The sequence below is a fragment of the Zalophus californianus genome, chromosome 15, assembly GCF_009762305.2.
Source record: "Zalophus californianus isolate mZalCal1 chromosome 15, mZalCal1.pri.v2, whole genome shotgun sequence".
In the NCBI taxonomy this organism is placed as follows: domain Eukaryota; kingdom Metazoa; phylum Chordata; class Mammalia; order Carnivora; family Otariidae; genus Zalophus; species Zalophus californianus.
This window is the reverse complement of record NC_045609.1, coordinates 43,543,748-43,566,889: the sequence shown is the minus strand read 5'-3', so window position 1 is coordinate 43,566,889 and position 23,142 is coordinate 43,543,748. Positions and strand designations below refer to the sequence as shown.

At 34.6% G+C, this 23,142-nt stretch overlaps 1 protein-coding gene across 10 annotated transcripts in view; it reads right to left on the bottom strand.

The window, feature by feature from the left end:
* Positions 1 to 23,142, bottom strand: part of CCSER2 (coiled-coil serine rich protein 2) — a 191,114-nt gene that overhangs the window by 10,936 nt on the left and 157,036 nt on the right. Inside the window, exons 9-10 of one of the 10 annotated variants that reach the window (XM_027590149.1) lie at positions 6,801 to 6,885; positions 1,053 to 1,092 (exon numbers count right to left, since the gene is read on the bottom strand). The exons of 7 other annotated variants lie outside the window; for them this stretch is intronic. In XM_027590149.1, coding sequence (XP_027445950.1) covers positions 1,053 to 1,092; positions 6,801 to 6,885 — 125 coding nt within the window. Of the gene's footprint in view, positions 1 to 1,052; positions 1,093 to 6,752; positions 6,886 to 23,142 lie in introns of all 10 variants that reach the window. 2 more of the 10 variants (XM_027590140.1, XM_027590157.1) reach the window with 2 other exon arrangements.

Genomic DNA, 23,142 nt, shown 5'->3' with positions numbered 1-23,142 from the left:
TGTAAATAATAAATGATAACATGCAGACCAAAGTGCTTAATATAGTGCCTGACACATTATAAATACTTGAGAAATGATATTCTGGGCTCTGAGAGAACAGCATTTCTCTTCTCCCAAGAGTAAATAGCCAAACACTAAGTTTGCATCCATGATCTCTAATTATCACAAGAGCCTCAGTGGAAAGTACTATCTTATTTTTGTAGATGAGTAAACAGAGGTTAAAAGAAATTAAGTAATATACTGAAATTCACATACTTTAGCAAATGGTAAAGCCAGAATTTGAACTGACAGAGAATTTAAAATGCAGCACTAAAATTTTATTATTCTGTGTTATTTGGGTAATTCCAATGAGTTCACAGACTTTCAGAATATGCAGTATAGCAGGATGATTATTTTAAAAAGTTAATAGGCAAATTCAATACCAACATTCAGGTACTAACTTTCCTGGATAATATCCTATGTCTTTCTCAGCTGATCTATCCTACACAAGCTAAGTCTCAGACACCAAACTCAAGCCACACTATGCAGCAGTATTTTGGGAGAAAAAAAATGGTTCCAAGTGACCTACTGGAGGAAATACACTGAACACAAGGAAAGGCAAAATAGCACTCATCACTGAGAAAAACTTCACCTTCACTGTTTCCTGCCATTTCAAAGATTTCTAGAATTAGCATAAGAAAAAACTCATAGCAGTTTCCGTAAACATTTTGTTCTAGAGTTACCAACGATAAGATGCCAGCTAGAAACATCAAATCATGACTGAGAAAAATATGTCTAGGTGTGTAAGGTAGAAAGCAGGAAATGTTCTAAAGCATAATAATGCTACTGCATAGCAGTCACAGGAATTACTTAAAATTATTTTCTTGGTACATATAAGTTTATTATTATTAAATACATTTTAAAGGCTAAAAGGAAGATGGAAATGGAGCCATCTGTAACATGCCTGTATTTTCATGCAGGCTCTGACATGCATCATGCAAACTGGAAAAAAAACAAAAACAGAAAGTGACTATGAGGAAGGTGGTAGGAAAAAATCTGAAATTGTACTGTACCACGCTTTGTCAGAGAAGTAATGGACTAACTTCTCAACTCCTTGCCAATGGCATAATGGGAGAGCAGAGACAAGAAAAAGACAGGACAATGGTGTCAGAGACCACACACAACACCAAGGAATTGCCATGACTGGGTATAGCAGCCAACAGTATTTGCTTAGCTTTTGTTGTGTTTTTCTAGGCAGTATTATTTTATTTAGTATATTTATGTAAAATGAAAACATTTTTAATAAATTTATACTTTCTTGCTAAAGAGGTTTGCAAGTTAATATAAATATTCATAACCACAGAATAGTATATGTAAAACTTCTCACACTTAAAAGGAATCATTTGAAGAATCTTACCAAATAAAATATTGAAAGGGTTTTTACACAGTAGTCATACTCCAAAGATCTAAAAAAGGTTTAGCCACATGTAATCCCTTATAAAGCAAGTAGAAATTATTTCTCTAATAATTTCAGAAAGCCTTGTACATTATAAACTAAATACAATTCAATATTAGTTTACCTTTATTACTACTGCTGCATTAAAGACCAATTAAAGTATTATCTGATCTTCATGTATGTGTCTGTCTTAAATATGATGTTCTAAATTATAAGCGAGGCTCCACACATCACTATAAGATAGAAGATATGACTAGATCCCTAGTATAACTAGATTCAAAGAATTTTGCTCTGTAATTCACATGAAACCAATCACAACTTCCAAAGTTTTCTGGGAACCAGGAATGCTCTTATTCCTCTAGATCTCAGAATGATGCCTCTAGATCTCAGAGAATTTAGAGACGATAACTGATTGATAAACAGAAATTATATATAAACAAATTCTGAAATAAGGAGTTCAATGGCTTTCTAAGTTGATCAGTTAACTTCTTTAAAAACTATCAAACTGATTAATATTGACTTAAATAATAAGCACTTACGACCCAAGCACAGTGTGAATACTTAATTTTCATAGGTCTTTATCTCTAAGACACAGAACCCATTAGCATTTAACCTCTGGGATTCAGAGTAGTTCAGAAAACAAAACTAAACATCATAATAGTACCATTCCATTGCGGTGACCAATATGCATGGTATATTTATCCCGAGTACGATACTGCAGGCATTATGGTACAACAAATACGGCTAACAAAACAGTTCCGCAATCTACAGAGCCGGTTGTCATAAAAGTCTTATGCAGAAAACAGCAATTGCTGTGTTTCTCATAATTACAAAGTGCCCAAGAAACTAGTTTATGGGACAGCCTCCTGGACCATGAGTTTAATGCACATTTCTAGTCAATTAACCAATGACTAAAGTAAACAGCCTTGAAATTAGCTACAAAAATGGACAGAGTGTCATATTCTGTATTATTTGTTGTTTTTACTGAGTTACCCTAGTTTCCATTTCACCGAAAATATTTTATTTTTATGAAAAGTCACTCCCAGAGCTAATTTCTCAGTAAAGCACTGAAGCTAATGCTACCCTTACATATAAAATTGATTACAGTCACATGGTGGAACCAATCAGATTGAGCTACATTAACGTATACCTTATGAACATGTTTGGCATTTCAACAATACACATCAAGTGTTTTTAGAAAGTGCACACACCCTTTGATTAAGCAACATCCTTCTAGTAATCTACCTAAGAGAGATGGTGATACTGATCTGTACACAAGGATAAACGTCATTGCAAGCGTATCTCTATTTAACAGGGAAAAATGTAAACAACATCAATGCCCAACAATAGGAAAAGATCAATTATAGTACAGCCACATAATAATGTATTATCATGTACCCATTAAAATGATGCTTTCAAGAAATATGTACTATATCAAAAATGTTCATATAATGATACTATGTGAAAAAAAGCAAAACAAAAAATTAAGAAGAAAATATGAGAGTATTATATGTTCTAAGAGAAAGTACTATTTCATTTAACTTTTATCTGAATTTTAAATATACTCATATGTGTGCTGGGCTGTTAAGTACATAGTTTCGTTTAGTAAATACATACTGGGTTGTGATATAAAATGAATTTTAAGTGTCATTTGTCAAAAATGTTTGTAAAATATCCTCCGAGGGTTATAAGAGGTGGAGGAGGACATAAGACAATGTAATCATCATTTTTAATGTAATTCTGGGTGGAATAGTTATTATAATATAAATTTAGAAATCAGGCAATACTAATGCTACAAGAAACTGCTGAGCTATTAAGACATAGGTAGATGCACTTGTCTTATTTTTGTTGTTTAAAAACAATTTTTGTCTCACTGAAGTTACTGCACATTAAAGATAAAGGTAAAGATTGATAAGGTTTCTAAATTCTTCCAATCAAGGTGTTAAAGAGCAAATTTAATAGTCTTTTTAGGCATGACAAAAAATTACTTCAAAATAGAACTATTACTTCAAAACATACTTTTTGAAAAGTCAAGTATTCCTAAAAGTATATGCTCTGGCAAGAAGTGCTACTTCAGATTACCATTAGGGCTTTTTACTTGCCAAAAGCAATTATTTTTATTAAATTTTCCAACTACGAGGTAGGTTATTTATCATTTCTAATTTTATACAGTTGGAAATCAAAAAGACTAAACTAATGTTAGTTAAGTCAACAACAAGAAGACCCCTTCTACGTCCAAAGGTAGATTATTTTCTACTAACCTAGAGAAAAATTTAATTTGAAATTGGAAGGACAAGCATTATCAAGTTGAGACTAGTAATATATTCAAGAAAAGAAATGGAAGTCAAAATTCCCTGAGAAAGAGAAAAATATATAAAGACCAGCATTTTCCTTTTTTCTCCATTTTTCTAGAGTTATTCTTAAATTCAGCAAGAACATCCTTGGCCAATGCAGCTTTCCTGAGTGACCAGAGCTAAGCATTCCCTGTAAATGTTAATTATTTCACTCTCCACATAACCAGAACAGGCTCTCATTAGGCTGGAAGGTCTACTATTCCTATAAATTAAAAACAAAAACAAAACCAGACTGCCCTTACTAAAGCCTGCTTGACTTCTGCATTTAGAAGAAAAGTCAGTTCACTTATGTTGATGTTCAAGAGGGCCTCAAAAAAGAACTTATTAATGAAACAGATTATAATAAGGGAGAACTCTCTCAACTATCTACTATCACTTACAGAATTAACCTCTCCAAAACTCAGCCCTAGGAATCATATACTAACTAAACACGGAGACAAATATTATTTCACTAAATATAAGTTTAGTGTAGGTAGGGGGAGATCTATTCCAAAACCCTATGAAAACCACTGGACTCCATACCTTTCTTCTCTCTATATTTTTAAAAGATTGTATTTATTTATTTGAGAGAAAAAGAAAGCGCAAGTGCGTGCGCACACAAGCAGGGGGAGGGCCAGAGGGAGAGGAAGAAGCAGACTCCCCACTGAGCAGGGAGCCAGATGTGGGACTCGATCCCAGAACCCTGGGATCATGACCTGAGCCAAAGGCAGATGTTAAACCGACTGAGCCACCCAGGCGCCCCTTTTCTATATTTTAGAAAAATTCAAAATATTCTTTAAAAAAATTAAAATTCTGTATTTTAGATAATTTATATATAATATATATAATTCTATATTTTATATTCTATAAAAATTCTATATTTTAGAGAAATTTAAAATATTCTTTAAAAATTAAAATAATAATAATTTTATTAGTAAGCTGCTTTAGCTGTTCTCTGGGTAAATCCAAAATAGTGTAGTTTAGAACATATTTTTCCTCTAAAGGAACTTTCCCCACTCAGTAAGAGGTATCAAAAAGCCATGAACAAGTCATCTGATTATCACTTTCCACAAACAGGGTCCTACAAGTCTCCAAGATCAAATTCCAGGGCCAGTTCTCTTAGCTACATAAGCCGTGAGAACTTACTCAAGAAAAGACTCCAATATGTATTACCTTCTGATAGGTGGCTAACACATCCAAACTCTACAGAACCAAAACTTTCTCCTTACTACTGTGAAGATGAGGATAAGGAAGGTTTGATCTACAAAAGCCAGAAAGACAGATCTTGATAGTGTTGCAGGACAGTGCTCCTTCATAGTTGGGAAATGAACAAGGCAGCTCTAACCCAAGAGGAAAGAAGGAAGAAACATTTAAAAATGGAGGGCCAATGACTCAAGGGAGAGACAAGAAAGTTCTAAAGCTATACAAATAGGAAACTAGTGAAATGAGTGTTTCTGAGAAACATGTTTTAAAAATAAACATAAATCTTTGTTTGCAATATGGAATAATTAACCTTAAACTTCAATTCCACATTACAGCTAGCTGAAGGGAAGGAGAATGAGGGAGAAGAATCGTAGGGAAAGAGGGCAGGAACTAAAAGGGAGCTACAGTAAATTCAAGGCAGGGATGTTAATCTGGCGTAAATCTGTCAAACCATGCCATTTACTAGCTATAAGCCTAAAAGTATATTATCATGTTATAGCTGCCCTTTGAAAGTCAGATTAGTTCACTAGCATTTTAAAGTAATTTTTTATGTGCTAGGAGAAAGGAACAGGAAGTACTTGAAGACAAGAGAAGTAAAAAGGAGGCGTACAGAGGTGGCAGGGGATGGGAAAGGAAGAGGAGGAGGAAGAATCCCTCTTCTCATTGCTTCCACTAAACAAATTAACTTGCTACGAAATAATCTGACATAAAAGCCTATACAGACTTTCTATTATTCTGTTTTCTTTGAAACAAAAAACACAAAAGGGAAGCAGAGGCATAATAGCCAAAAAATAAACCTCAAACCTTGTCTCAAATTCATACCGATACCTCATAATTTTGCCTAATTCAAAAAATGAATTTTTATTTGAATAAATCACATTTCTTATTTTTAACTGCTTAAAACTTTGGGACCTTTGATACTTCACATGGATAAAGATAATTTATGAAAAAATTGGTCTGAATCAAAAATCAGAGTAAATTCATGCAGGAGGCACAGAAGTGACTGATTGACAATATTAATATCTCTTTTTCATTAATATTAGCTTTTTTGGGTGACTTTTCAAAAAAGATAAAATATAACCAACTTACCAGGTGTATTTAAGCACATAATATAAAATAATAAACACTGTTTTGGAAAGCAGATTCAATGTAAACAAAAAATTTTTTAAGTCAAACAATTACTAAATCATTAGAAATGTTAGTAAACCATGCATATTCAAAAGCCATTTTTTCTGTACTGTAAAGCAGCTGATGAATTACAAAAATGTTGTTAAAAAACATTAGTTGTTAAAAAAAAGAACCCTTGAAATGATTAAATTAAAAAGATAAAAAGACTGCTTTTAGATGACAGTGAAATGCAATCAAAGCTTCTTGATTAGGAAATATTTAAAGAAATGTGCAATGGTCTAGTAAGCCTGCTCCCTCAAACAGTATGCATCTGTCCATATCGCTGCAAATAGTGTGTACGTTTTTGACGTAACTAGATAAAAAAATTTTGTTATTCATAGATCTCAAGGTCACAAAAAGAGAAAATACATTAAAGGCAGATGCATGTCAGTAGATCTAGGGTCACTGGCAATAGGTTTAAACAGCATTAAAATGAGATTAACTTCGGATAGTTCTCCTAAGGCTCTAAGGAGAAGTCTATTCACATGCAGTCAAAGGAAGGGTTAATTAAGAGAAGAGAGCCCAGGGAGTGCTGGTTTAGCACATGCCTGCAAGTCACTCTGGACAGGAGATGGGGTGCTGGGGGAGGTACAGGTCATGCAGAAGGGAAATACCATGAACGGGAAGCCAGAGCAGGATAGGAGTGAGAGACACAGACTCACTCTGTCTGCGGTGCGGCGGAACAGTCCGTGGGATCCCCTGGAAGGAGCCCTGCCAAGGAGAGAAGGAGGGAGCAGAATACCCACCCTGTGCAGAGAGAGATGGGGTAGGGAGGTATAATAAAAAAGGGAACCGAAAAATAGAGAAACCAAAGTCATACTTTAAAAAAAAAATAACAACAATAGTGTTAATAAGACAGATTTCATTTTTTTAATATAGGTAGTTCAAATGATTAAAAATACATCATAATCCAAACCTAGGTATTACCATATATTTTAAGAAAAAAATTATTTTCCCCTAACATAGTTAATACATAAGAAATGAAATATATATTCTTTCTCATATACATTACATTTATCATCATATAGCTCTTTTTTAAATAGCAGATTCCAGTCTTTTTAAAATGTGAAAGCATTTAAAAAGGGAGATAGACTTTTAAGTGTTAAACACAGAAATTGCATCAATTATAAATCAGGCAACAAAAAAACTATCATATAAAAAATTTTTAAATCATAGGTTTTCAGAAGATTAGCAGGTAAAATAAAGAACACTGGCTGAAGATAGCAGAACCAACACAGCATTAAAAAGACTTAGGAAGTTTTAAGAGTGAGTACTATCAAGAATGTGACATACAGGCCACAGGTTAAACATGCATGCTTTTTAATATGAGTAACTTATGGTTTCTTAGATTTACTTAATAACAGGTTATCAGAATTGGAATACATCTGCAATGGCATTTACTTCAATTTCCTCACTTTCCAGATAAAACTGGGTTATCAAGAAAAAGATTTGTTCAATGTCTCACAAATAGAACCAGATTGGGTCTCAGGTCTGTTCCTAGCACCCTCACCAACTGAAATATAGCCACAAATAAAACTATTAAAACACTAACAAAATCATTAAGGAAAATGAGCTGTAAATAATATAATCATCATACCCAGTTCAATTTGCAAAAGTATGCATAATTTTCAGACAAATTAATCTGACATAGAAATAATTAGAAAATTACTAATGTAGTTTTTATTGGTGTTTACAGATTTCATAAACACACTGGTCCAAATAAATTTTTTTCCACTTCTGTATCAATATTTCTTGGCTCAGTTCAGTATAATCAGATACTTAATTTAAATTTAAGAGTAATTGTATCTACACTGCTCACTATAAAACAAAAACAGAATGATTCACTTTCTATGTTAATGAAGGGGAAAAACAGCTCCCAGAAACCATGTGGAATTAATGATTTTTAGAATATCCTAGTAAGTAAGATCCTATTTTTTGAAATTATTATCTTTTCTCCACTAATTTAGCCACAGGTGTTTGTGAAAGTAGCTTAGAAAATATTTAATAGGGTGATAATCCCAAGTGTTCTCCAAATTTGGAGTGCCTGATACAATTCTATTTTGCTGTTTCAGATATGTTTTGGTTCAAAAGCTTTACACAAAACAAATCCTCAACCAAGAAGGGGCTTGCACTTTTCCTATGAGTTTCACCGGGGCCAAGGTTCTATCCATTGTACTGGGTAAAGACACTTTCAGATGGGGATTTTGTATATAAGCTAAACCAGCAGTTAGAGATTCCTTTTCAAAGAAATAAATTCTCTCTGGAGGTTTCTGAAAATAGTACTGACTGGGAGCCAGGGGAATTGTGTTTTTCTTTGGATCTTCCATAAGTCCTATAACCTTAAAAAAGTCACTGATCTTCTCCGAGCCTCAGTTTCCTCATTTGCAGGATTAGAATGTGCTAGAGAATGAATTATTTGTGTTCCCCCCAAATTTCATATGTTGAGACCTATTCCCCCAGTGTGATGGTATTTGGAGGTGGGGACTTTGGGAGGTGAGTAGGTCATGAGAGTGGAGCCCTCATGAATGGGATTTGTGCCCTTATAAAAGAAACCCCAGAAAGCTCTCTTGCCCCATCCACCACAAGAGGACACAAGGAGAAGATAGTTGTCTATGGCAGCCCTTGCCAGACACTGAATCTGCCGGTGTCTTTACTCTTGGACCTCCCAACCACCAAAACTGTGGGAAAGAGTTTAACTATTTATAACTTATAAACTATTGTTTATAAGTCTGTGGTGTTCTATTATAGCTGCCCAAACAGATAAGACAGAATGGTTCATCTCTAAGAAGATTCTCACTTTCAGTTCTTAGAATTCAGTTACTCACTTTATCTGTCCTTATCCCCACTCCAATCATTGTTATCCTTTAATATTTTTTAAAGATTTTTAATTTATTTTTTGACAGAGAGAGACAGCAATAGAGGGAACACAAGCAGGGGGAGTGGGAGAGGGAGAAGTAGGCTTCCCGCGGAGCAGGGAGCCCGATGCGGGGCTCGATCCTAGGAGCCTGGGATCATGGCCTGAGCCGAAGGCAGACGCTTAACGACTGAGCCACCCAGGCGCCCCTATCTTTTAATTTTATAACTATTTATATGGCAGTTAAAACAACCAACTTTGTGTTAAATGGTGTCTCATGATAATTCATTAGTTCTCTGAAATAATTTAAGTGAAAGTATCTGTCACAATACCTAGAACCTGGCAGGAGTTTTAAAGGATGTTAAATGTCCTACCTTCTTTGCCTAACAGTCCCTAACACACAGCAGACTCTAAATAACTGTTTATGGATTTAAACTGAATTAAATGAAGCTATTAAAAAACAAATGAAGTTATTGTATTTAACTAGAGATAAAGCTGTAACATCAGGATTGGATACACATTGCAAGCACCTAAGAATTCTAGAAACAAAAACAATGATACCCATCTTCCCTCACCCAAGATCAACAAACCCTGATCTCTGGGATGGGCTTGAGCATGAGAGAGAAAGAGAGACAACCCTGTGAAATAAATACATAAATAGCTTTGCCTGCTCCTGCCAAGGGGCACCCATTTATTACCAGTTGAACAGCTGTCATTTCAGTTTATGCCTAGAAAGGCAAAAAATATTACTCATTTTATTTACTTCACTTCAAATGTCTCCTTCCACCTCTCCACCCCCATCTACCTAATTCCTATCCAGCCTTCCGAAGCTTCTCTGTATCCTACCTGAACTGATTATGATCATTCTTGTTTATAAATATCTACATCATTTGGTGGGCACTTGTCTCAGGGAATTTTTCTTCTGCTTTTCATTATATTGTTTTGAATGTTTCTCTTATTCTTCTACGAAATATAACCATCCTAAGAATAACAGCTTTCTTACTTTTCTTGGTGTCAACTATAGCTTCAGTAAGTGACTTTCACAGAGCAGAAATATACTTTGATTAAAATTTAATCGAAGCAGTACTTCCAGTTCTAGCACAAGATGGAATAGATAACATTTCCCCCTTTTCCTTCTGCAAAGTAGAGGCCAAAACTCTCGACATTATATATAAAACAAACATAAAACTCTGAAAGGTGGAGCTAAGAAGATAGATCAGCTAGGGACCTTGAAATCTGAGGACATAGTAGAAAATTCCTGAGGTATCTTTTTGCCTAATGTATCCTAGACTAGGTGATGGAGAAGCCAGCATAGAAACACCACTGGACACAGACAAAAACGAAAATAGAAATAGTGTCAAGAAAATCCTGAACCATGCCAAAGAACTAGGAAAGAGGTAGCCTAGCAGTTCACAAAACCTGTACACAAGAACCTGCTAAATGCCACAGGAAAAACTGCAGCTCCATCCCTATTCCCAACAGAAAAGCCCAACGAGGGAGCCTAGGCTTCCATCCTTCCCTGGCTCTAATATTGTCTTATGTCATTCTTAATATATGTATAGGAAATATTTAAGACACTTATATTATAAATGGGGGAGAGAAAGGGACTTAAAGGGTAGTAGACTACATATGTATGTATAATACTTACAACAACCATAACAGTCCCATACAGATACACTCAAAACACTTATGTATAAAACAAAATGGAATTCTAAGAGGTATAAGTAACATACAGAAAGGCAAGAAAAAGAAACCAGAAATAAGAGAGGAAACAAAACAAAAAATAAAATGGCAGACTTAACATATCAGTAATTACATGAAATATAAAGGTGTATAGACACCAATTAGACAGACTGGCAGAGTGGATAAAGAATCATGACCCAAGCATATGCCGGACACAAGAAATTCACTTTATATTTAACAATACAGTTCTAGAGGGGAGGGAGGTTGGGGATGGGTTAGCCTGGTGATGGGTATTAAAGAGGGCACGTTCTGCGTGGAGTACTGGGTGTTATGCACAAACAATGAACACTTGTTTCATGGAACACTACATCATGGAATCATGGAACACTACATCAAAAACTAATGATGTAATGTATGGTGATTAACGTAACATAATAATAAAAAAAATAAAAGGTTGCTAAGAAGAAGAAGAGGTGACAGAGACAGTATGTTACCTACAAATCCTAAAATATTTACTATCTGGTCCTTTACAGAAAATGTTTGCCACCTACATCAGGATATAGTAGTAAGAGTGGATGTTTTATTGTATTAAAAACTATTTCAGAAATCCCCATATTTTAAGATGGGGATTTGATGAACAAGGTGATGAATAAGCAAGTGGCCTAAAGCTCTACAGACCTGATAAAGACAATTCATAAAAAATCCATAAATAATACAAGTGCTTCTAATTGACACAACCAGGGTCAATTAAATTTAATGCCAAAGGATATTAAGGAGAGACATAATTGTTGAATATTAAAGATGTGAAAGAAGAAAAAAAATAAAGTAAAACAGGAAAAAGTTATACCATGCAAAAAATCAAAAGATAGTAAGAGTTGTTATATTAATATCAAATAAAGGAGGATTCAGAGCAAATTACCAGGTATAAAAAGTGACCTTATAAAATGATAAAAGGGTCAATCTACCAAAAAGACATAGTGATCTTAAATGTGTATGCACCAAACTATAGGACTGTGCAACACATGAAAGAAAAACTGATAGAACTGAAAGGAGAACAGACAAATCCCATAATTACAGATGGAAAGTTTAACACTCCTCTCTTAATAATTGATAAAACAACTAGACAATAAAATCAGCAGTGATATAGAAGGACTCAAGGATACCATCAACAATCAGGATCTATTCAACATGTATAGACTACTCCATCCAGCAAAAGCCAAATAAACATTCGAGAGTCCATAGAACACTTAACAAAACAGACCACAGTGTAGGCCATAGCAAACTAAAAGAATAAAAATTGCACATAATGTGTTTTTTGACCACTATGGAATCAGATTAGAAATCAGTAACTGAGGGGCACCTGGGTGGCTCAGTCATTAAGCATCTGCCTTCAACTCAGGTCATGATCCCAGGGTCATGGGATCGAGCCCTGCATCGGGTTTCCAGCTCGGCGGGAAGCCTGCTTCTCCCTCTCACACTCCCCTTGCTTGTGTTCCCTCTCTCACTGTCTCTCTGTCAAATAAATAAAATCTTAAAAAAAAAAAATGAAATCAGTAACAGAAAAATGACAGAAAAATTTCCAAACCCTTGGATTCTAAACAACATAATTCATGGATCAAAGAAGTTTCAAGGGAAATTAAACACACACACATGCACACACACACCGAATACAAAAGAAATATATATTGAAAGTTGTAGAACACAGCTACAACAGTAACAGAAAAGAGAAAAAAACCCTCAAATCAATAAGCTGAACTGCCACCTTAAGAAACTTGGGAAAAAATATCAAAATAAACCAAAAGTAAGTAGAAAAAAGAATACAATAAAGAGCAGAAACTACAGAAATTGAACACAAAAACAGAGGTAATCAAGGAAACAAAAAGTTGGTTCTTTGAAAAGTTTGATAAAATTGACAAACCACTACAAATGATAAAGATCAGAGAGACAATTCAAATTACCAAAATCGTGAATGAAACAGGGTCACAATACAGATCCTCCAACCATTAAAAGGGAATACTATGAACAACTTTGCAGTCATAAATTTGGCAAATGAGAAGAAATGGACAAATTCCTCAAAACCACAAAATATGAAAACTCATCTGAGATGAAAGAGATCATCTGAATAGGTCTATAACAATTAAAAAACTCCCCAAAAAAGAAATCTCCAGACCTAGATGGTCCCACTGGAGAATTCTACCAATGTTTAAAGAATTAACACCAATTCTACATAATCTCTTCCAGAAAACAGATCTAGAGGAAAGAATACTTCCCCACTCATTTATGAGGCTAGAATTACCCTAACAGAAAACCGACAAAGATAGTACAAAACAAAACAAAAAACAGAAATCAACAGACTATTACTCCTCATGAATATAAACATAAACAAGCTTTATCAAAATATTATTGATTAGAATTCAGAAATACATAAAAGAATTATACACCATGATCAAGGAGGGTTTAGGTCAATAAGACTGATTCCAAAAATGATCAATGCAATCAACAGGCTAAAGTGAAAAAAATGACATGTTCATATATTAGTATAGCGAAAGGACTGAACAAAATCCAACACACATTCATGATGAAAATTCTCTGCAAACTAGGAATGGAAAGGAAATTTCTCAACTTGATAAAAAGCACCTTTCAAATATCTATAGCTAACATTTATTTAATGGGAAGACTGAATGCTTTCCCCCATAAATCAGGAACATGGCAAGAACATCCACTTTCATCATTCTTATTCAACATACTATTGAAAGTCCTAACCAGTGGCATAATGTAAGAAAAGGAAATAAAAGACATATAGATAAAAAAATTGAGAAAACTGTTCCTATTTGCAGATGACGACAATCCACATAGAATATCTAGATCTACAGGAAAAACTCAGAACCAGAAAGTGAGTTTAATAAATTCAAAGGATACAAGATCCATATACAAAACTCATTTGTATTTCTAAATACCAGCAATGAACACATGGAACTGAAATTTGAAAGACAATACCATTTATAATCCCACTCAATATGATGAAATACTTAATAAATCTAAGAAAGCATATGTAGAACTCGTATTCAGAAAATGAGAAAATGTTGATTAAAGAAATTTAAAAAATGATTTAAATTAATGGAGAGATATACCTTATTCATGGATTGGAATATTCAACATACTAAAGATGTTAACTCCAAAATGATATTTAGGTATGACACATTTTCTGTCAAAATCCTGGCAAGATTTTTTTTTAGATAAACACAAGCTAATTCTAAAATTATGCAGAAAAGCAAATAAATTAGAATATATAAACAATTATGAAAGAGAAAAAGTAGGAGGAATCACTCAACTTAAGCCTTCTTATAGTTATTGCCATCAAGACAGTGCTGTATTGGTGGAGGGGTAGACACAGACCAGTGGAATAGAAAATCCAGAAATAGATCCATACAAGTATATAGTCAACTGACTTTTGACAAAACCGTAAAAGTAATTCAATAGAGAAAGGATATTTTTAAAAAATGGTGCAAAGCAACTGGGTAACTGTAGGAAAATAATGAACCTTGATCCAAACCTCATATCTTACCTAAAAATTAACTCAAAATGGATCACAGATTTATTTATGTTAAAAATGTTATTTATGGGGCGCCTGGGTGGCTCAGTCATTAAGCATCTCTTTGGCTCAGGTCATGATCCCAGGGTCCTGGAATCGAGCCCCACATCAGGGTCTCTGCTCAGCAGGAAGCCTGCTTCTCCCACTCCCCCTGCTTGTGTTCCCTCTCTCTCTGTGTCTCTCTCTGTCAAATAAATAAGTAAAATCTTTTAAAAATTTTTATTTATTTATTTATTTGACAGAGAGAGAGAGAGAGAGAACAAGCAGGGGGAGTAGTAGAGGGACAGGGAGAAGCAGGCTCCCCACTGAGAAGGGAGACCAATGAGGGGCTGGATCCCAGGACCCTGGGATCATGACCTGAGCCAAAGGTAGATGCTTAAATGACTGGGCCACCCAGGCACCCTGTGGACCACAGATTTAAACGTAGAATGTAAAACTATAAACATCTCAGAAGAAAACAAAATTTTCAGTGTCTTGGCCTTGGTAAAGAGTTTAGACACAACGTAAAAAGCACAATCCATAAAAGAAAAAAATATTGATAGATTGGACTTCAAAATTAAAATCTTTTACTCTTGAATGACTCTGTGAAGAAGATGGAAAGACAAACTATTGGGAGAAAATACTCACAAACCACATACTTTACTCTTATGTCAGAACTTGGGGAGTATATAAAGAACTCTAAATTCAACAGTACAAAAATTAAAAATCAAGTTAGAAAATAGGAAGACATGAAGATATATTTCAAGGAAGATGGCAAATAAGCACACAAAAAGAAGTTAACACTATTAGCCATTAGGGAAATAGAAATTAAAACTACACTGATATATCAATATACACTTACCAGAATGGCTTAAAATTAAAAAATAATAACACTACTAAATGCTGATAAAGATGCAAAGAAACTATTACTCATACAATGTTGATGAGAATCTGTTCTGGCAGTTGTGATAAATAGTTTGAGAATTTTTTTGAGTACTAAACAGAGAATTGTCATATGACCCAGAAATCACATTACTGGGCATTTATCCCAGAGAAATGAAAATGTACATCTACACAAGATCCTCTACACAAATACTCACAGCAGCTTTATTTGTAATAGCTAAAAACTAGAAGTGATCAAAATGTCTCTCAACAGATGAAGTGGTTAAACTATGGATCACCCATATCAATGGAATACTACTTGGCATTAAAAAGGAACAAATTATTGATAGACACAACTTCTTGGATGAATTTCCAAGGTATTATTCTGAGTGAAAAAAGTAACCTCAAAAGCTCACACACTATATAATATCACTTACATAACATTCTTCTTTTTTTTTTTAAAGATTTTATTTATTTGACAGAGAGAGACACACCGAGAGAGGGAACACAAGCAGGGGGAGTGTGAAAGGGAGAAGCAGGCTTCCCACTGAGCAGGGAGCCCGATGCAGGGCTTCATCCCAGGACCCTGGGATCATGACCTGAGCCGAAGGCAGACGCTTAGCAACTGAGCCACTCAGGCGCCCCACTTACATAACATTCTTGAAATGACTGAATTATAGGTGTGGAAAACCAGATTAGTGGTTGCCATTAGGAATGGTAGAGGAAGAAGGGAATTATTGTGACTATTAAAAGGCAGCACACAGGGGCGCCTGGGTGGCTCAGTTGGTGAAGCTCTCCCTCCGGCTCAGGTCAGGGTCCCAGGGTCCTGGGATCGAGTCCCACATTGGGCTCCTTGCTCAGCAGGTAGCCTGCTTCTCCCTCTTCCCCTCCTCCTGCTCATGCTTGCTCTCTCTCTCTCTGACAAATAAATAAATAAAATCTTAAAAAAAAAAAAAAGGCAGCACACAAGGCAGTACTTTGTAGTGGTGCAATAATTCTGCATCTTAAATACGGTGTTGTTGCCGTAATCTACATAGTAATAAAACGGCATAGAACTACATATATACTACTGTCAATTTCCTGGTTTTGAAACTGTACTATACTTATATAAAATGTAATCATTGTGGGATATTGGGTGAACCATACAAAGGATCTTTCTGTACTATTTTTATAACTTTTTATGAATCTTAAGTATTTAAAATAAAAATAAAAAATAGAGGAATAAAACCATAATGCACATTAGAATAATACAGAGGAAGATTATTTAAAATGCTGATTATATTGGTAAAGTCATATTTTCTTGGGGAGAGATGGAAAACATGTCTAAGGATATTCTCATCTCTATAAACTAAAGGTAATTTCCCTGAGTATGAAAAGAAGAAAGATTATTTACTCCTTTCAACAGTAAACAACTGAAATAGCTGTAAAATACATGACCAAACCCCAAGACCAGGCCAGTTCAGAAATACTACACATCTGAACAACACTAAGCAGCAGCACTAAGAGCAGGTATTGCCTCCCCATGATTCCCTATCCATTGGGAGTGTTTCTAAAATAAAACAGAACTTGTGGAGAAGAACTTAACTTAGAAACTTAGAAGACTTAGGATTTTTAAGATATAAGGAAAGGGTGGGAGACCTGATCTTCAGCAAAAAGAAAGCAGAAGCAACACAAATTCCCAGATCCACGGATCTGTTCCATCAGTGAGTGCTGAACATGCTACACTCCTGAACTGAAGTGTACCATTAAGTGATGGCAGTTTTAAGATGGATCTGAGAGCCAGAAGGTCTAGTCCCCAAGTCTGGAACACACGCCCACCTTCCTCTGGTCTAGAAACAGAGCCTCACCCTCCTATCATCTCAGATTTACCCTTTGCTGCCTGCTCATGAGGATCATAAACTAAGAATCAGGCAATGTCTTTTTAGTATCCAAACCCTTAGCACACTGGGATTGAAATATAGAATAAACTAGTCAAGATTCACTGAATGAATGAATGAATGAACCTATGGTTTAAAAGCTGAAGGAATGTACCTTTTGGGGGGGGGATGGTCATTAATTCCTGCTACTTAGTTCAGGTTTAAAGCCTAATCCAATGATGACCACACAGCTGAATTATGGATAGTCTGAAATGAAATGCTGTATAAATGTAAAATACCCCCAAATGTCAAAGACTTAGTACAAACAAAAGCCAAAACTCAGAATGTAAAATATCTCAATATCTTCTTTATATTGATTCCATTTTTGAATAGTACTACTGGGTTAATAAAATATTTTATTAAAATTAATTCTGTGTGCTTCTTTTTTTTATTATTATGTTATGTTAGTCACCATACAGTACTTCATTAGTTTTTGATGTAGTGTTCCATGATTCATTATTTGCATATAACACCCAGTGCTCATTGCAATACGTGTTTCTTTTTAATTTGGATACTAGGGCATTTAATTACATATGCAGCTCACATATTTCTACTGGAGCACTAATCTAGAGGGCAGAGAGTGCATAAGTCTTTCTTAGTTGATGCCATGAACTCATGAAGTTCTCTAAGCTCTAGCCAAGAAAGTACCTTTTGCTCATCTGAGCCTACTTTAAAGCTTCTGGTGACTTTCAAGATGAAATGGCAGATATGAGATGCTTTCTGCTAGAGAAACCACGGTGGTTTTTCTAAAACACTTTGTTTTACAAACAAAGAGAAGTAGGTATGCATATGAATATATTCCACCCAAGGGGAAAAATAAAATCTAGTTGTAGAAAAACATACCTGGGATATCTGACATATAGTTTAACAATATGCATAATATTCTAATTATACTTTAAATTGGTGGGACATAAAAAAAAATAAAGGAAGAAGAAAACATGAAAAACAGAAGTGTCTGAACTCAGGGTTTTAGAGGTAACTTCATTTCTCTCAAGATAAAGCCTACCAAGTCTTCACATAAAACACTGTGTGAGCTCTGTGTGGGATAAGACAAGGAACTGTGAGCCAATTCCTCCAGAACACTTGTAGCTCTTCCCTTAAACAGCTGCTTTTTCTAAACGCAAAGGTGAGAATAGATGAGAGTTTTCACCTGAAGTTAGAGTGTGAGGGATTTTTATCTTAACACCGAAGAGATAAAATTCTTCCTGATTCATGATTAGTTTGCCTATTTCTCCCTTTTCTGGGAGAGTTTAGGAAGCTTCCTGGAATGGTCTTACTTGCTCCCAAAGGGTCTGTGGCATTTGGCACTACAACACTGAGGTTTCCTAGTAGATGACGCTCTATCTTTAAAGATTTCTGCCTTCCATACACTCAAGTCCCCTCCACACTCTGAATCTACATCTCCACCTAACTTCTCCTGAAAGACTGATTTGATCAAGTTGCTTCTTGAAAGATAACAGGATTATCCATTTCTTAGTGATTGCTATCATTAAATTTCTAAGAGTAAAATCTATGTCCTGCCTATACCCTTGGTGTACAAGTCAGTAAATTAAACTCTGTATTACACAAATGAAATGGATCCCAGTAGTAGAAAACTTTGGTGCTATCCTCTGTTTTCTAACTACAGTGTAGATAAACTTTGCTTCTTCAATGGATACTTTAAACAAAGTTCTAAAAATGCTTTCTATAGCTCTGGCATTTGGTATTAGAGGGCACCGATTTAGATACCCTTAAAATTTATGACCAGGTAAATCACTAAATTGCGAAAATAGTCATTTAATTTGTTCTTAGCCTTGAAAAACAATTCTATTTTTCAGTTAGTGGTTTCAGAGGCATCCACAAAAGTAACAGTACAATGGTTTAAAAATCAGTGTAAAGATACACATAATAGGATTCTTGTTGTATTGTCATAAATACATGCGGCTAGCATGATGTCTCAGTCACACAGATGGCTCCTGTCAGCATTTAGCTCATTGAAACATGGGCCATATTCAATAAAAATGACTAGACATCAATAACTTAAAAATAATTACATGCCCACATTATAATTATTTGTTTAAACACCAAAGTATATGTATATTTCACTTAAAAAATACTTCTAGTGGCATATGCTATATATAAACAATAGTGAATATAAATAAAGACCTCCACAAAGAAATAAAATCTTTAATTCCCTCTGAAATATACATGAGTAGTAATGTAACACCTCTCCAATTGGGATAAAATGAAAAACAAAGTATAAAATCAGGACATTAATCTCACGTAAAAATTAATAATGCTGCCCACTCCCAAAACAGGAAGACGTACAGAATAAAAGAAAAAGGACTTAGGAGAGAGTCCTCTTAAGACAAATCTTTAGGTTGTGATGTTCCTTTCATTTAATATTTTATCTTATCGCCCAGGCAAGCAAAAAAAGGGAGGGAGCAGAGTTCTTTAATAGTACATAATAGCATGCTGCTAGGAAGTAGGCAAACTCCTTCTCCTTTGGAAATTATGAACAGTTGACATGAATTCTGTTATATGTCTGTGATAAAGTTTTCTGATTTTATCTTTTCTATTTTATAGATAGTTATGATAGGAACATACATGACTATGATATTTTGAACTATATGCATAATCCAGTAAATCTCAGACATGAGAACCTAATTGTAAGCACAAAGAATTGCTGATAATGCTGACCATATTCTAATTGTTGAATTTATATGTTACATACATATCTATTAAATACACCATAAAATTGATTAAATCTTTGATTCACTACTAGAAACTAATTCTAAGAGAACATTTTAAAATGCATATAAAATCATCTTTTCTTACCTCTTTGCCATATAATAAAGTGAGTTCTTAGAATATGAGAGAAAACTAGTAACAGATCTAATTGTGTATATTCTGAATTTCAACTGGTAGGCAACTTTCCCACTGATACTGATACAACAGCATTTATTTCTACACTCAATTTTAATAGAATACAGGTGGGCCATTATGTGACAGGCCAGGTAGATCCTTTGGGTTCATCTTACAATCCCTTCTTTGAGATTCAAAGGGATAAATAAGAGAGTTGATGGTTTGAGTCTAGAAATGTTTTCTTTTTTGATATTTTGGCTTCTCTAGTTCATTTAAGATATTTAAACAAAGGCTCTGTAAAATGTATATATTGTGAAAATTTAGAATTTACTTAATGTACAAATCTTCAAACACTGATGTTAAATGCTTTGAAACAATACTGGAAATACATTAAAAATATTTACTTCAGTCCAAGATAATGCTATTTATAAGAACACGCTTGTACACAAATCAATAATGTCATACTATCTTTAAAAATAAACTTTTATAAGTTTATACATTTTAACATGAACCTTCTCACATAATCACCATCTTTTTTCACATAATCACCATCTTCCTACGATTCCTAGCTTACTTAAACTGTTTCTGCGTGAATGATTAGATATCTTCCACATTGTTGTTGTTCTTTTCCATGTTACCCATTTCACCACTTTATTGGTATTCTGTCCTTCAGATGAGAATATTTCACCAGAAGCAGACTTATCCACTCTCCTCTGAAAGTAGCATCTTCTCCTATAGCTCATTCTTATCTCTCTTCCCTTTCTTTCCCTCCCTAAATTTGAAATCCATCTCCTTTATTTTCCTTCATTTCTTCCAAAAATGTCCATTTTTTTTTTTCATGCTTCTTTCCATATCCTAAGTGGCTGCCAACAAGTATTATGGACGGTATCTCTCTCTTGTCCACCATCCTTCTCTGCTTTCTACTACAACCAGATTTCTTCCTCGGATGCCAGGTAATGTTCCGAGGACATGCTTACATATGTCTCACAAACCTCTGAAGTAATTCTACTTCAGATCCTCAACTACGAGTGTCAAGAAGGGCATTTAAATTTTCCAAGATATTCAGGGAATGGTAAAGAACAAGGACTCAGACTATAACTTTTAATCTTCCCAAAGTCTTATTAGCCAGATCAAAAAATGTTACCTACACTCAACCTGGGGATTTTGAAACATAACACATTTTGATTCCCCAAATTGCTACCTAACAAACTCACTGTGGCCAAAGAAGAATCCCACTGCACCTCCCCATCATCAACATTTTGTTTAAAGATGTTGGGTTCCTGCTAAAAAACGAACATGTAAAGTCAAGTATAACTTTTTGGAAGAGAAAAGAAAATCTTTATTATAGTAAATGGTTTCTAAAATAATTTTATTTCAAATGAATGCTAAGTCCAAAAAACATAAAAATCAGAGAATAAACTCAATATTTAATGTTAATAGCTAATAATCATCATTTAACTAAGCAAATAAATATATGTAACGACCTCTTTAACTACATCCAACTCAGTAAAACTACTTTTCCAGTAATTCCTGGGTAAAATTTTAAATTCTATTTTCATGTGGACTTTACACCAACTTCAACTATTTCCCTAAACATACAACTGTGTTGCAACCAAAATCATACACTTACTATTGCCCAAATGCATCTTCCTACTTCATCACCTTTACTTGTACTGTTCCTTTTGTAAAGGATATTTCTCCCATTTCAAACTGCCAAACCTCTCTCGATCCTGCAAGGCTCCTCAGTGTGCCTTTGGGGAAAGGAACCTTGAACTAGCGGTCGGCGGCCTGAAGTTAGAGTACTATCTCAGCCACTTGTTAATTATGGAAACTTTAATATGCCATTTGATCTCCCTGCTTTTTATTAACTTAGATAACTGTAAAACAAAAGTGCTAAGCCAGGTGATTCCTATAGTAGTAGATGACAAGGAAGCCTAAGGTCTGGGTTTGTTAGCAGTGCTAGGCTGGAAAACTGACCTTCATTTTACCCAAAATTATAGTAAAACTAACTGAGGAATGTGTTGGGGTTGTTTTGTACCATTTACTTTTGTCTGATTAACAGCCAGTTTTCAGAACAGAAAGATCGAGGAACCCAGAGATGGTATATAAAAACTCCCATGAGGATGGGAAAATGGAACTTCTCACATTTAAAGAAATCACCAGTCTACTTAGTAAGTGTCTGAAATCACAAACATCTGGAGAAACAGGGAAAGCCTAAACCCTCATCTAGAAGCAAGAGGCATAGTCTTATTTTGCAATTTCCTTCAAATAGATAAGTTTCCACATCCTTTAAAGAAATATATCATCTCTGTCTACTGGCATCTTTTACTTTCTAGAATTCAACCACAACCTTCACCTTTTTAACCAAGCTCCTTGATTCTTCCAACTAGACTTTCTCAATCCTTTGAACCTAACAGAACTCACTACACTTTAATTGTATCACATCACCAGTTCCTTTAATAAACACCTGCTAATGGAGGAAGGAATCCTTATTGGTCTGTGTATTTTCTTTCCCAATTCTTACTTCTACTTCAAGAACCTAATAACTGAGATGGGAGAAGCTCACAAACTTTTGTTGAATAAATTAATTATTAGCATTATACCTTATGTAGAGCACACAAAAAATAATTACTTATTAGATGAAAATGAAAAGAAGTATTTTACAAACTTTAAAGCCCGTAGCTAAGTTTTAAATATTGGATTGTTGATACTAACCATTATAGGTCCCTGTTCATTTGTTACTAGGATTCCACTGCTAAAATAAGGCAAAAGAAGAGTCAAAGGTGGCTTATTAGGCATTCTCTTAACAAAAAATGTCTATTAGTTGGCACCCAACAACAGGATTATGATGACTGGATGGCCATGTGATGATTCTCTGGCTCAGGCACATCCTGAACTTAGTTTCAGACCTCAGTGTATGTTAGCCTAAATATGTTTTGAAAAACAAGAAAGCATGGTTAGAAGAAACCATTCCCTAACCATGCCTAAAACATAACCTTTACTACCTATATCTTAATGCATTTATACTTAACAGCCTCAACATTTGAGTAATTATAATAGAATATATTTGAAAAATTTCAACAACAACAAAAGAATAAGCTACATCACATATTTCCAAAGAGTCATGCTGCTAAAGAGGGAAGACTGCTTTTTTGGATTTCTATTTCTTTTAGGGCATGGGGAGATACTACTCTCATAAATACATGCAATGAGAGGAGACTAAACACTCAAATAAAATGGGCTATATAGTGTGC